The 16,279-nt window shown below is 36.9% G+C and overlaps 1 protein-coding gene across 10 annotated transcripts in view; it reads left to right on the plus strand.

Annotated features, from left to right (window-relative positions):
* The window catches only part of BTRC (beta-transducin repeat containing E3 ubiquitin protein ligase), a 184,361-nt gene that overhangs the window by 49,722 nt on the left and 118,360 nt on the right, over positions 1-16,279 (plus strand). For 2 of the 10 annotated variants that reach the window (XM_038578565.1, XM_038578570.1), the window contains exon 1: positions 3,578-3,609. The exons of the other annotated variants lie outside the window; for them this stretch is intronic. In XM_038578565.1, coding sequence (XP_038434493.1) covers positions 3,607-3,609 — 3 coding nt within the window. In that variant the 5' untranslated portion in view covers positions 3,578-3,606. Of the gene's footprint in view, positions 1-3,577; positions 3,610-16,279 lie in introns of those variants that run through there. 10 annotated transcript variants of the gene reach the window in all.

Consider the following 16,279-nt stretch of genomic DNA (forward strand, 5'->3'; position numbering starts at 1 on the left):
TTTATCTATTCATGAGAGACACAGAGAGAAAGAGAGTCAGAGACAGGCAGAGGGAAGAGCAGGCTCCCTGTGGGGAGCCTGATGTAGGACTCGATCCCAGGACTCCAGGATCATGCCCTGACCCAAAGGCAGATGCTCAACCACTGAGCCGCCCAGGCATCTCTACAATATGCATTTTAAAATGCAGTTCATCCTTGAACAAGGGGGCAATGGGAGTGGACACCCCTTCTTGCACAGTTGAAAATCCATGTATAACTTTGACTCCTCGGGCAGCCCTGGTGGCGCAGTGGTTTAGCACCGCCTGCAGCCTGGGGTGTGATCCTGGAGACCCTGGGTCGAGTCCCACATCGGGCTCCCTGCATGGAGCCTGCTTCTCCCTCTGCCTGTTCCTCTGCCCCCCTCTCTCTCTGTGTGTCTCTATGAATAAATAAATAAAATTAAAAACAAAAAACAAACAAACAAACAAAAAAACTTTGACTCCTCCAAAACTTAACTACTAATAACTTACTATTGACTGGAAGCCTTATCAGTGACATAAACAGTTGATTGACACTATTTTGCATGTTACATGTATTATATATTGTATTCTTAGAATAAAGTAAGCTAGAGAAAAGAAAATTTTATTAAGAAAATCAAGAGAAAATATATTTATAGTACTATATTGTAGTTATCAAAAAAAGTCTGCGTATAAGTTGACCCACACAATTCAAACTTGTGTTCAAGAGTCAGCTTATTTATTGAAGTAAAATTCACATGACATAAAATTAACCACATTAAAGTGAACAGTTTAGTGTCATTTAATATACTTGGAGTGTTGTGCAATCACCATCTCAATCTAGTTGCAAAACATATACTTCAGGTAAAATTTCTTAGCCATCAAGCAATTTTTCTCTAATCCTCCTTTCAGCCCCTGGCAGTTACCAATCTACATTCACTTATTTGGGATATTTTATATATATAGACTCACACAATGGAATCTATTATGTCTGGCTTTTTTCACTAAGCATAATATTTTTGAGAGTTATCCATGTTGTAGCATGTGCCAGTACTTCATTCCTTTTTAGGGCTGAATAATATTCCATGGCATGAATATACCAAAATTACTTTTTTTTTTTTTTTTAAAGATGTTTATTTTAGAGAGAGCATGAGCAAGCAGAGAGAGAGGAGCAGAGGGGCAGGGAACAAGAATCTCAAGCCATCTCTGCACTGAGCACGGATCCTGACATGAAGCTCAATCCCAGTACCTTGAGATCATGAGCTAAGCTGAAACCAAAAGTTGGACCTCAACCAACTGAGCTATCCAGGCACCCTTACACCACAGTTTCTCTCTTCATTTGTTGATAAACATTTAGGTTGTTTCTACCTTTTCGTTATTGTGAATAAGGTTGCTAGGAACACATGTACATAATATTTATTTAATTACCTATGTCCAGTTCTTTTGAGAATATACTCAGTAGTGGAATTGCTAGAAGTGATCACATGGTAATTTAACTTTTTGAGGAATTGCCAAGCTGTTTTCTGTAATGGCTGACCTTTTTTTATATTCCCACTAGCAATGAGGGTTACAGCTTCTCTGCATCCTCACCACACACAACCTGTATTTTCTATGTGTGTGGTTTTGTGTGGTTTTTTTTTAGATTTATTTATTTATTCATGAGAGACACAGAGAGAGAGAGGGGCAGAGACCTAGGTAGAGGGAGAAGCAGGCTCCACAGAGGGAGCCCAATCCAAGACTAGATCACACAACCATGGGATCACGCCCTGAGCCAAAGGCAGGCGCTTAACTGCGGAGCCACCCAGGTGTCCCTGTTTTTTTGTGTTTTGTTTTGTTTTCATTATTAAGGCTTCAAAAGCTTTTGAGACTGGGCGGGACTTTGATGATAAAATTCCTTCCAGTGCAGCTGCATTTCCTGGCATGTGTTTCTTCTGAAGTATCCAGGTGGCTTTGGTGTTTTTTTTTGTTTTTTTGGGTTTTTTGGTTTGTTTTTGTTTTCTTTTAAGGTGAAGGGCACCTCATGTGGTTTTGGTTTTCATTTTCCTGATAACTAATGATGTTAGGCACCTGTTTTATGTGCTTGTTCTTCATTTATGTATCTTTGGAGAAATATCCATATGAGTCCTTTTGTCCATTTTTGATTTGGGTTATCTTTTTTTTTTTTTAAGATTTATTTATTTATTTGAGAGAGAAAGAGAGACCAAGGGGAGAGGAGAAGGAGAGGGAGAGAGAGAGAATCTTCATCAGACTTTGGACTGACACAGAGCCTGATGTGGAGCTCAATCTTAAGACCGAGAGATCATGACCTGAGCTAAAATCAAGAGTCAGATGCTTAAGTGACTGATCCAACTAGGCACCCTGAATTGGGTTGTGTTTTTATTGTTGAGTTGCAAAAATTCTTTATAAATTATTGATAATAGATCCTTATAGGTATGTGATATGCAAAACAATAGGTATCTTTAACTTACTACACACTTCCTGAAATAATATTCTACTTCTCATGTATTTCCATTTTCTTCTCCTATTCTTGTTATTTTCATACATATTATGAATATCATAATTCATTGTTCAGATTATTTTAAAAATAATTTTATTTATTTATTTATTTTTTAATTTTTATTTATTTATGATAGTCACACAGAGAGAGAGAGGCAGAGACACAGGCAGAGGGAGAAGCAGGCTCCATGCACCGGGAGCCCAACGTGGGATTCGATCCTGGGTCTCCAAGATTGCGCCCTGGGCCAAAGGCAGGCACTAAACCACTGCGCCACCCAGGGATCCCTAAAAATAAATTTTAAAGAAGGATTTAAAAAATATTTAATTACAGAAAAATGAAATATTTACTGATATTTAATATTCCTGGCAATTTTCATGTACTTAATATATTTCATATATTTTTAAAAATTTATTTAAATATTTGAGAGAGTGCACACATGAGCAGGGAGAGGTGGGGCAGAGAGAGAGAAAGCAGACTCCCTACTGAGCAGGGAGGCCAATGTGGGGCTCGATTCTAGGACTCTGAGATCATCACCTGAGCTGAGCTGTAAGCAGATGCTTAACCAACTGAGCCACCCAGGTACCCCTATATACTTTTTAAAACTTAAGTATGATAACATACAGTGTTACGTTGGCTTTAAGTGTACAATATAATTCAAAATTCTGGGCATTTCTCCACCCTCATCAAGATAAATATACTTTTAATTCCCTTTATCTTTTTCACCCATTCTTCCACCCATCTCCCCTTTGGCAGTCCAATTTGTCTCCTTTTTCCTTTGTTTATTCATTGTTTTGTTTCTTTAATTCCACATATGAGTGAAGTTTTATGATACTTGTCTTTCCCTGATTTGTTTCACTTAACATTATACTGTCTAGGTCCATCTACATTTTTGCAAATGGCAAGATTTCATTCTTTCTTATGGCTGAGTAATATTCCATTGTATGTATATGCTGCATCTTCTTTATCCATTCATCTATCGATGGACATTTGGGTTGCTTCTACATCTTGGCCATTGTATATAATGCTGCCATAAACATAGGAGTGTATATATCTTTTTGAATTAGTATTTCTGTTTTCTTTGGGTAAATACCAAGCAGTGAAATTACTGGATCATATGGTGCTTCTATTTAAAATTTTTTTTTCTATTTTAAAATTTTTGAGAAACATCCATACTGTTTTCCACAGTGGCTGCACCAACAGTGCACAGGGTTCCTTTTCCTCCATGTCCTCATTAATAGATTGTATCTAGTATCCTTTTCCAAATATATTTTATGCTTCCTTCCTCCCCCAATTTGCTTTATGGAACATCAATTATTGGTATGTTGGATCACTTAATTAGTTTCCACAGGTCATTGAAATGTTTAGTTTTTTCCAGTTTTTTTTTCTTAGTGCTTTATTTGGCATATTGCTATTTCTTCAATTCAAGTTCACTGATCTTTTCTTCTATAGCTGTTAATCCCATCTCGTGAAATTATCATTTTAGACATTGTGAGTTTTTTTCCCTGGAAGTCCTATTTCATTCATTTTTTTTTATATCCTACGGTTCCTTTCACTATCGTTCATTTTATAATAGGTATTTTAATATTTTGGTCTGCTGATTATGTCATCTGTGTTCTTTCTGGATCTGTTTCTGTTGATTGATATTCTTCCTGATTATAGGTCAGATTTTATTGGTGCTTGTTTCATCTAGTAATTTTAGATTTAGACATTGTGTACATTACATTATTTCAGTGGGGAGTTAAGCTTCTTTTTTTTAATAATAAATTTATTTTTTATTGGTGTTCAATTTGCCAACATACAGAATAACACCCAGTGCTCATCCTGTCAAGTAGTCAAGTGCCCCCCTCAGTGCCCGTCACCCATTCACCCCCACCCCCCACCCTGGGAGTTAAGCTTCTTACAGATCAGCTTGATGCTGCTGTGGCTTGATTTTAACCTTTATTAAGGTAGGTTTAATGTAACCTTTATACTTGTGTCGTTTATCCTCATAAGTGATGTGTGAGCTTTCTGGGTCTCCTGTTTGAATGTCCCAGGTGTTTAGCTAGGCTTCTGCAGTCTGACTGGTCCCCAGCTCTGTGTGGATTCTAGGAGTTTTTGAGCTTATATTCCTTTATAGTTCTTTGCTTGGCCTTATAGAAGTTCACCTTATGCAAACAGGACTTAGTGTTCAGAAACTGACTTAATGTTTAGATATCTGAAGCTTTTTTGTACGTAATCCGTTCTCCAGTAGTCTGTCTCACCAATTCTTTTCTCTTTCGTCTCCCCAAATCCTATTCTCTACTTCCTCAATAAATGGCCCTATTTTGCTCTGCTTGGATTCTCCCTTTCTTGTGCTATAGACTGGGAAATGCTTTTAAGTATAAGACTTAAGATGCTTATGAGGGTCATCTCAATTATTTCCTGTCTTTCAGGGATTACACTCTGACATTGCCTGTTGTCCAGTGTCTTCAAATATGTGTTTTCGCATATTCTGTCCAATTTTGATATTAGCTTACTACCTTATGGTGAAAGCTGAAATCTAATATACTTTTACTAAGAGTTCTAATTTTATTTAAATTTAACGTACTGGAAGTTCTCACTTTACATTGTTCTGATATGCACAAATTTCAATTACTACAGTTAAGTAACACTGCCTCCCCCCCCCCCCAAACACAGCTCAAATTTCACTTTTTGGTTTTTAGCTGATTTTTGTAAAGTACAAACTTCATTGCTAGCTCTTCAGCGTGCCAGTCACTATGGGCAAAACAGATGCACATCATGATCAGTCACTTCTTCCAAAGTCTGTTGTTAATTAGTCACTGCACATCTGCTATTAAGTTTATGCACGGACAACATGAAATATAGTTGTGTTGTCTCCTCTCCTAGTGTTAAATCCACTAGATATTTTACAAAAATGGATAATCAAAGGGGCAGTTGGCCACAAAGAAGAAACAAAGTAACAAAAAAGTAATAATAGTTTTAATTGAAATTTGAGATGAAGTTATGGAATCAAAAGATACAGCTGACCATGGAAATGTTGATACTGACACCATCTGATAGACTCTAGATATGCAGCTAGAGGATCTTAGTGAGTGAACTTATTAACCTAAATGAGGAAAGTGGTGTGACAAAAAGATGAAAATGTCCCAGAGGAAAAACTTCACATTAAGTGCAAAAAATTTTTATATTAAAGGAGCTCTTCAGGATGTTTCACATCATTGAAAGTGTGAAGGTTGAAGCTAATCAAACCTAGAGTGACAGTTTGCCAAGGCATAGAAATGATGTTTGCTTTTCATGTTTGTAGAGATTCTTAACTCTATGGCTTGATTATTTTCATCAGGTTTTGAAAATTGTTAGTATCTCCTTAAAGGTTCCTTATGCCTTATTTTTTTCTCTATTATTCTCTTCTAGAAATCCAAATATACATATGTTTACTTATCAGTGTCACTTATATGTTTTATAGTCTTTTCAGTATTTTTCTATCCTTATCTCTGTTTCAATTTAGTGATTTTTCTGTTGACCTATCTTTTTGTTCACTAATTCTCACTTGTTTCTAATCTTCTCTCTCTCTCTCTCTCTCTCTCTCTCTCTCTCTTTTTAAGATTTTATTTATTTATTCACGAGAAGCACAGAGAGGCAGAGACACAGGCAGAGGGAGAAGCAGGCTCCCTGCAGGAAGCCTGATGTGGGACTCGATCCTGGGACTCCAGGATCATGCCCTGGGCTAAAGGCAGGCACTAAAGCGCTGAGCCACCCAGGCATCCCTCTAATCTTCTCTTAAACCAACATAAAGAATTCTTAAATTCACCTCTTGTATTTTTAAAATTAATTTCCATATTAAATATTTTCTGTTACAGATTTCAGTTTTCTGATGGAATTCTTCATATTTTCATCTTTAATATCTTTTTTTTTTAAAAGATTTTATTTATTCATGAGAGACACAGAGAGAGAGAGGCAGAGACATAGGCAGAGAGAGAAGCAGGCTCCATGCAGGGAGCCTGACATGGGACTTGATCCTGGGTCTCCAGGGTCACGTCCTGGGCCAAAGGCGGCGCTAAACTGCTGAGCCACCTGGGCTGCCCCAATATCTTTTTTGAGAGAGAGAGAGAGAGTCAGTTGTGGGGAGAGAGGCAGTGGGAGAGGGAGAGAGAGAATCTTAAGCAGGCTCTACACCCAGGGCAGAGCCTGACACAGGGCTTGATCTCTGAGCCTGAGATCGATCTCTGAGCCAAAATTAAGTCGGTGGCCGACTGAGCCACCCATGTGCCCCTCATCTTGAATGTCTTAAACATGGTTGTTTTAAAGCCTATATTTAGGAATTCTAATACTTAACACTTTTGGGGACTTTAAAAATTATGTTAAAATGTACATAACAAAATTTATGATCTTAATCATTTTAAATTGTACAGTTCAATAGTTTTACATTCACATTGTTGTGCAGCCAGTCTCCAGAACTTTTTTTTTTTTTTTTTCCTCCAGAACTTTTTTATCTTGTAAAACTCTAGACCTGTTAACAACTCCCCATTTTCTCCCTTCTAGCCACTGGCAACCAGCACTCTTCTAAATTTGATTACTCTTGGTACCTTATGAGTGGAAACGTACAGTATTTTGCTTTTTCTAACTGGCTTATTTCACTTAACATAATATTTTTAATGTTCATCCATATTGTAGAACACATCAGAACTTTTCCTTTTTAAGGCTGAATAGTATTCCATTATGTGTGTATATCACATTTATCCATCTATTGGTAGACACTTTCTGGCTATTTGGATCTGTTTTTAGTTTTTATTTCCAAGGTTTTTTTGGGGGTGGGGTGGGGTGACATTTGTTCCCTTTTCTTTGAATTCTTGATACTTTGTATTGAATGCTGAACATTTAAAAAAATAAAAATGGTGGAGACTCTAGATGATAGCTTCCTTCAGAGGGTTTAATATTTTCATAGACATATCCCTTTGATTTGATTAAGGCTGTGTTATTTCTGATGCCTTCCCATGGTGTCAACTGAAAGCCTAACCTTTTTTCATCAGAGTACCTTGTCCTTGATGGGCTCTATATTCCAGTTTTTGGCACCTTAGTACCATGAGATTGCTGAAGTATGCTTTAAATTTGGTTTTTCAGATCTGACTCTCTGCATACAAAACATAGGACCAAACAGCAAATATCCAGGGGGAAATTGCATATAGAATGCCAGGTTCACCACAATGCATTTCCCTTCTGCCTAGAATTTTGGCTCTTAAAGTCTTAACTGCATTAGTTGTTCTCAGATGCCTTCAAACAGCTTTTTATATTCAGTTTTTATAGTTTTTTTCTGCATAAAATTTAGTCTGATAACAATACACCATAGCTGGAGGAAAATCCCAATATTATTTCCATTAATTAAATTTTCATATTATTTTAAAAACATTCTCAAGCTTACAGAAAAGTTGTAAGTAGAATGCAAATAACATTTTTCCCTAAATCATTTTAAGGTACAGACAAGATTTTTCATCACTCCTGAATTCTTTGATGTGTATTTTCTAACAAGGGCATTCTTCTACATAATCTGTTAATAATCATCAAAATAAGGAAATTAATATTGATACGTGACTGTCAACTAATCTGTAGACCCTATTCATGTTTTTCTAGCAATCCCAGTAAATGTCCTTTGTAGCAAAAGGATCTTCTTCAGGATCACATGTTGCATTTAGTTGTCATGTCTCTTTAGTCTCTTTCAGTCTGGGATGGTTTTTCAGTCTTTCTTTGACTTTGATGACATTGACATTTTTGGAGACTATAGGCCCATTATTTTGTTTGGGTTTTTCTGATGCTTTTTTATGATTAGATGCAAATTATATATCTTCGTGGAATATCACAGAGGTGATGCTGTGTTGTTATTATATCCTATCAGATGACATATGATTTTAATTTATTTCAGTATTGGTGATATTAATGCTGACCACTTGTTAAGATGTCAGTCAGGTTTTTACACTGGAAGTTACTCTTTTTTCATTTGTAATAAGTATTTATGTGGTGAGATACTTTGAGACTATTCAAGTATCATGTTTTTCATCAAACTTTCAGTTTATTCTATTACTAATAGAGTCATGGGTTTTTATTTTGCTCAGTGGCTTACTGTATTAGTTTGCTTTTGCTGCATACCAGATATTACAGATTTAGTGGCTAACAGTAACATGCAACATATGTCTATTATCTTGTACTTTCTTTGGGTCAGAAGTCTGGGCATTGCTAATCTGGGTCCTCTGCTACAACGTCTCTCATAAGGCTGTAATCAAGATGTTGACCAAAGCTGAGCCTCATTTGAAGACTTGATCAAGGAAAAGTCTACTTCTAAACTTAACATGGTTTTTTTTTTGGTAGAGTTTATTCTTCAAGGGCCACTGGACTGAGAGCCTCAATTCCTAGCTGGCTGTTGGCTGGAGGCCACCCTTAGTTCCTCGCCACATGGACTACTTGCCTCATTAAAATATCCAAGCCAAGATGGTAATAGTGTCTGTTAGCAAGATGGAAGTTACAATCTTGTGTAATTTAGAACGTATTAGGCTGTCCCACACTCAAGGGATGGGATTATACAAGGATTATGAATGTCAGGAGGTGGGGATCATTGGGGGCCATGTTAGAGTTTGCCTACCACAGTTATTTTTTTTTTTTTTAATTTTTTTTTTTTATTATTTATTTATGATAGGCACACAGTGAGAGAGAGAGGCAGAGACACAGGCAGAGGGAGAAGCAGGCTCCATGCACCGGGAGCCCGACGTGGGATTCGATCCTGGGTCTCCAGGATCGCGCCCTGGGCCAAAGGCAGGCGCTAAACCGCTGCGCCACCCAGGGATCCCGCCTACCACAGTTATTATTGTCATTATTTAATCCATTATTGTCATTATTTATTTTGATACTCAGTTTGTCCGAGATTTGTGAGAGTCTTTCATGCTGTCCCCTGTGTCATCTCCGAGATTTGTGAGAGTCTTTCATGCTGTCCCCTGTGTCATCTTGCTATGTCTCCATCATCCTTAGTACCACAAGAACATGTTCTGGCCTCCATTTATTTTATTTTATTTTTTCTGTTTTTTTTTTTTTTTTTTTTTTTTCTGGCCTCATTTTAAACATTTCCCTCCCCAAATCCTGGAATTAGCCATTGTTCTAAGCAGTTTAGAAAGTGTTATTTAGTGTCATTAAATGTATTCATTGCTGTTAGGGTGTTACTGTTACTGGGCTTTCTCAGTTGATAGAGCTGGGGAGTTTGTTTTGTATACAGGTATCCTCTGCTTTATACCACTTTGCTTTTATGAAAGAACTATTACAATAGTACCTGTTTTCACTAATCAAAAGATATCTGAAGATATCTTTTTTTATGAAAAAAGGAGAAAAATGAAAATAGCATTTAGTGTTTGTTTTGTAGTCATATATTGTAGAGGCAGCATACACCCTGAACAGTTAGAGTGGCACTGCTAAGCTCCTTCTCTCTAGAACTCCCGTCAGCATCTCAGCATCAAGTCTCCATAGCTTGAAATGTGTGTGTGAACATTTGTGCTTTCTCTCCATTTATTTTGTGTGTCCATTAGCAAGATATGTCCTAAGGTATTAGAAAATCTTAAGAGGTTATTTTTTGGGTCTGAAACTAAAAAAATGTTTCCATATAAATAAATGGCAATTGCTTCCTTGCTTTATGCCATTTTGGATTTTGAAAGTTTATATAGAAACACTGTATTTTTAAAAAAGATTTATATTTATCTATTTCAGAGAGAGTATATATGTTTGCACATGCTAGTGAGGGGAGGGGCAGCAGGAGAGAATCTTCAAGCAGACTCCCTGGTGAGTGGGGGGCTTGACTATAGGCTACCCATAACCCACGAGATCACAACCTGAGTTGAAACCAAGAATTGGATGCTTAACTGACTGAGCCACCCAGGTACCCCAGGAACCACTCTACTTTTGGAATGCAAGGGAAACCTGTATGTGTGCATATGAATACACATATATCATTTACCTAGAAACTTCTATGTGTACTGTAAGCTTTGAATTCAGAATACTATCTTCAATTCTAGTTTAGTAGCATAGCATTCATTCTATTTTTCTTCCTTTCTGTATTTGTAACTTTTTTTTTTGCTTAGGTGAGATCTTGCTCTTATTATCCTCAGTATTTGATCTATCCCCTTATTTGATCCATTCTCCTATGTAACTCATCTACTGTTGCTGGTAGAGTGGTTGTCATTCCCCACCCCATACTCTATGTGGGGAATGAAGTCCTCATTAAGCATCTATGTGGATGCTTTCCTTACCCTTTTGGTTTCTGACTATTTATTTGCATTGGGCTCCTCTCCCACTGGATCTGAAACACTGTGTTGGACCACTGCTGCTCTACCATGCTTATCCCACTGGGTCTGAAACTCAGTGCTAGGCCAATATATGTCCACTCTCAATGAATGTCTTCTGTTTACTTTGGGAACCCTGGCTGCCCTGCTCCCCCCCCCCCACCCCCATCCTGCCCCCTCATCACATTCCTCATCATACCGCTCACTGCCATTCTGGTCCCCCATGGGGTAGCCTTCCTTATCCTTATTCCACTAGGCCTGTATTACCCCATGCCAGGCCACCCTCTTGTGCAGATTTTTTTCCTCACCTAGCTTAGGCTCTGAAACTATGCCAGGCCTCTTCCTCCTCAGGGACACCTTTCTCACACCTCTTCAACTCCAAAAGCCTGTATTGGGCAGGATAGTATATTCTTTTTCTTTTTCTTAAATTTTATTTATTTTTTTTAAAGATTTTTATTTATTTATTCATGACAGACAGAGAGAGAGAGGCAGAGGGAGAAGCAGGCTCCATGCAGGGAGCCCAATGTGGGACTCGATCCCCGGTCTCCAGGATCACACCCTGGGCTGAAGGCGGCGCTAAACTGCTGGGCCACCAGGGCTGCCCTCTTAAATTTATTTAAAAAATCTGCAGCTACTTCTACCATTCAGTTTGATGCCTGTACTTAGCCTATACTCACTTAATGTCTGTCAGATTGAGTTTTTCTTTTTCTTTTCTTTATTTTTTTTTTTAAAGATTTTACTTATTTATTCATGAGAGACAGAGAAAGAGAAAGAGAGAGAGAGAGAGAGGCAGAGACAAAGGCAGAGGGAGAAGCAGTCTCCATGCAGGGAGCCCAATGTGGACTCGATCCTGGGTCCCCAGGATCAGGCCCTGGGCTGAAGGCAGGCACTAAACCGCTGAGCCACCCAGGCGTCCCAAGATTGAGTTTTTCAAGTAGGAAAGGACACAAAGAAAGAGGAATCAAATAAAAAAACCAAAAACCCTCACTAGTATTTTTATAGCAAATGCTTTTAACCTAGTACATTGCACCTTATACAGAAACCAGTGATTCTCACACCTATATAATCCATACACTAGGCTTCTATCCAAGCTTTCATGCTAAGTTTTTACTGACATACCAGAGTTGTATTATTATGTCACATTAATGATTTCTGAGCATATCTAGCTCACTTTCCTCCCATTGTGTCTACGAGTGCTACCACCATCCTTCTAGTCATTCAAGTTTGAAAACTCAATTATTTCTGATTCATCCTCCTTTCCTTATAGTCAGTTGGTTGTTAAGTCCTGTTAAGTCCTTTTTAAGTGTCATTTGTATTGGGCACTGTCCTAGGTACTCAGAATATCTAGTTCTGAATCCCATCTTTATTGCTTGCTGGGTGCCTATCAACTTTTGTTAGTTTATCTAACCTCTCTGGATCTTATTTACCTTGCTAGATTGTTTTACAGGTGAGTAAGATGATTATGAAAGAGCTTTATCCAGTACCATTCTAGTAAGACCTTCCAGTCTGGTAAGATTGGTCTTAATAAAGTAACTGTTATTATTTTATCAGTATTTTTACTGTTCCATAAGTAAAAATTACTTTCTTCTTTTTGGTATGTAGCTCTCAGTGATCTCTTATTTCTTTTTTTAAGATTTTATTTATTTATTCATGAGAGACATACAGAGAGAAGCAGAGACACAGGCAGAGGGAGAAGCAGGCTCCATGCAGGGAGCCTGATGGGGGACTTGATCTTGGGATTCCAGGACCACGCCCTGAGCCAAAGGCAGATGCTCAACCACTGAGCCACCCAGGCATCCCAGTGATCTCTCACCATTAAGCTCATGTTTATGGAGTATCTACTATGACCATATACTGGAGATTAAAAAAGATTTAAGGAATATGGTCTGGTGGAGGAAACAAATACGTAATTAATTTACATACAGTAACAAGTGCTACAATAAAATTAAAGCCTGTGCCTGAACTTTTCTAAATTTTAATTAAACTAATATAGCAGCTATTGTTAAACACAATTTAGTATATTTATTGTATTTTTCCTTGCAGTTACTGTTTGTGTTGGTTAATTTATTTCCCCAAGATAGATTATAAACTACTTGAGAACAAGTCTTTATATAGGTAAATCTTTGTGTTTGGGGGAGATAAACACATTGGGGTCTTCCATCATTACCATGTAGTCACTGTAACAACTCTTCCCAACTTGAGTTCACTCTCCCTTTAAAATGAAAATATTAATGACTCTTTGACAAGGTTTGTAATCATTAAATGAAATAATGTATTTAACGGATCTAGCACAGTTTATACCTGATAAGTTTTGGTTCTCTTCTCCTTATACTCCATGTGTATCCATTCTGGTAAAGAACAGTAAGTACTTGATGGATGAATTTATTGATTCTGTGGCTTGCAGTTCATAATGGCTTCCCCGAACATTTTTTTTTTAATTTTTATTTTTTTTTGTCCCCGAACATTTTGAAGTACAAGTGACATTCATGGAAGCCTTAGTTATGACATCACATTTTTTTTTCTTTTGCATTCTTTTTTTTCCTTTTTTCTTTTTTTTTTTCTTTTGCATTCTTATTTCAATTTTACCATGACCTTGTACAATAAGGCTAGGCAGATAGGACTGTCCTATGTGACAGGTGGGAGTTTCATTTTTAAAGTGAACTAAATTGGGATTCTGAAGAGGCAATCATTGAATTTGAATAGATAGAGTCTGAATATATTATATGGCCTATGGAATACTATAGTTCTCTTGGCCTGACTTTTAGTTGATATAGTAGTGAAAAGGGAATTCTTCTATTCCATGGCTTAAGGATACATAAACTCTCAATGCAGCAATCTTTTTATTGTTGATTATTATAGCTTCTATTACTCCTAGAAGTTGACCAACAGGGACCTGAGTTTAGGAGATTTTGTCATTCAGCTTTCATATAGTAAATGCTGAGGCCAGCCCTTTGCCTGCAGGGCCCTCTGTCAGTGAAGAGGAACTGTGACTTTTCTCCAGGCAGCCAAGTGCGGGGAGGAGTCAAGGTTTTCAACTGTTCTCTGTGAAAATGAATTTGTACTGTTGAACCTGAAGGGCACTAGATAGTATATTCTTCTTGAAGCACTGGAGGCCCTTTGTTGCAACATTTCAATCTCTTTCTGATTCTTCCAAGTAGTAGAAAACATGTTCAAGCATTTTTTAAAATGCTGTGTCTGCTTTTCAAAAGCTAGTAAACGTATTCAATTGGTTAATAAAATTTAGTTGTAATAATATAGTCTTCAACTTTCTTTGATTTTTGCAAAGTAGAGTTAGTTTGGAGTGAGGTCAAGTGGGGAATGAGCTGACAAGACAGATTATATGCAGTGTAGGGCTGGATTTGTATAGGATGAAGGCACATATGTGATATAAACTTGGTTGTAGCTTTTGAGATTGTGTAGGAGAAACATTTAAGGAATAGGTCATTCACAAGTCTTTTAACAGTTAATAAAAGTTAAATATTTAAACATGAAACTATAGTTGTTAGGTTACAGTTTGGTTTAGAACCTGCTTTTTTTTTAATTAAATTTTTTTAGATCTAGAGAGGAAACCTTAGAAATTTAAATATTTTGCAGCCTAAACTTTTGTGTGTATGTGTGTGTGGTTTTTTTTTTTAAGATTTTATCTATTTATTCATGATAGACACAGAGTGAAAGGCAGAGACACAGGCAGAGGGAGAAGCAGGCTCCATGCAGGGAGCCTGACATGGGATTCGATCCCCGGTCTCCAGGACCACACTCCGGGCCAAAGGCAGGCAACCATTGAGCCACCCAGGCTCAATGAACCACCCAGGGATCCCAACTTTTGTGTTTTAAGTAGAAAACTATTTGTGCTTTTCAGGTTAAAGGTAAGTTTTAAAGGGGATTGTGTATTAAACATGGGGAGAATAGAACGGATGTAGATCTTTGTCAGAAATTGATGAATCAGGATGTCCCTAAAATATATAGAAATATAAGAATAGTAACCAAAATATCACTACTTTCCACCCTGTTACTTCTTGCCCAAATTTCTTTTGATTTTCCCCTTCCTTTAGAAAATGCTCCTAAATGTGTAGAAGGGAAAGAGGTAGTAGTGTAGGAGTTATAGCCTATTCCATTAATTTTGTGATTATATTTTTTTCCTCAATGTTTTTAAGTGACATTTACCAGTATAGACAAGATTAATTGTTACAATACAAACCAATTTGAAAATTGGTTTTTAAATTGAGCTATAATATATAAAATCTTATGATAATGTGCAGATCTGACTATATGCAAGCGCAGTTTTCAGATCCACACCAATTGTCTTGTAATAATCGAAAATGCATCCTCTGTGTGGTGTTTGCAAGTTAATGCTATTTTAGAAATCACACCAGTATTTCTAGTGGCTTTCTTGGGTGTTTGTGGCTCATTATTGATTATAGTTTTATCTTGAAATTTTAGTTTAAGGGATGAGGTAAGTCCTTTCAAATTCTTAGTTAGGAGTGTTGATGGAGGATAGAATGAATGAGTAAGGAAGAGCATAAAGATGACCAATAGTAAGGAAAGACATAGTAATTAATCAAGGACATACTGCAGCAATAACACAGGATCTAATATAAAATGAAGGAGATGAAATGTTGCAAAGAGGAATATTTTAAAAACTTACCAAGGAGTGTTCACAAATATAAATATATTTAATAAAAAGAAGAGATTTTGCAGATGGCTTCAGTATGGCTAAAAGTATATGAGCCATCTACCTCTTTTGAAGGGAAGAGAGGAAGGGAAACTGTCTTCTTATGCCTATTGCTTTTTCTTTGTACCATTTCTTTTTTTCCTCTTCTGTATTTTCATTTTCTTTTTAAATTTATTTTCACTTCGATTCACTCCCCTACTTTTCTGAAATTCAGTCCCACCTTCAGAATGAGACTTTTCTTCTGCCTAACATCCAGAGAACTTTAACCAACTGCTTAATAATATGCAATGTCTTTCATTAACCACAAGAGGAACTAACAACAAATTGTTTTTTTTATATTAATGATTTTAAACATAGAAGAATTTAAGTTTGAGAGAATGTCACTAGAATGGATTTTTGTCTCTTGTTCATTGTTCTATTCCTCATGCCTAGAACAGTACAAGGAAAATGCTCAATAAATCCTTGTTGAATGAATGACTAAAAACATTAGATTTAGAAATTTTTAACATCGTTTACTTATAAAAATTATTTTAGCAAAGAACTTGCTTCCAATGTAGAGCTGTAATAGGAGAACAGTTATTTTTTTTTTTTCAGAGAACAGTGATTCTTAAGGAAAACAATTTTTTGTCCTACTCTCTCTTATTCTCCTATTGCCTTCTGACAACATGAGACTGTCTCCTGAGAACTACTGAATAAGACTGAAATTAGTATAAATAGTTCTAAGGAGAGTTGAAGTAAATGAGAGACGTACATTGGCAGGGTAAAAGGGAGAAGGAAATTACAAGTTCACAGGATGGAAGTAAGATGGGTATTTAAACAAGATACCA

The sequence above is a fragment of the Canis lupus genome, chromosome 28, assembly GCF_011100685.1.
Source record: "Canis lupus familiaris isolate Mischka breed German Shepherd chromosome 28, alternate assembly UU_Cfam_GSD_1.0, whole genome shotgun sequence".
In the NCBI taxonomy this organism is placed as follows: domain Eukaryota; kingdom Metazoa; phylum Chordata; class Mammalia; order Carnivora; family Canidae; genus Canis; species Canis lupus.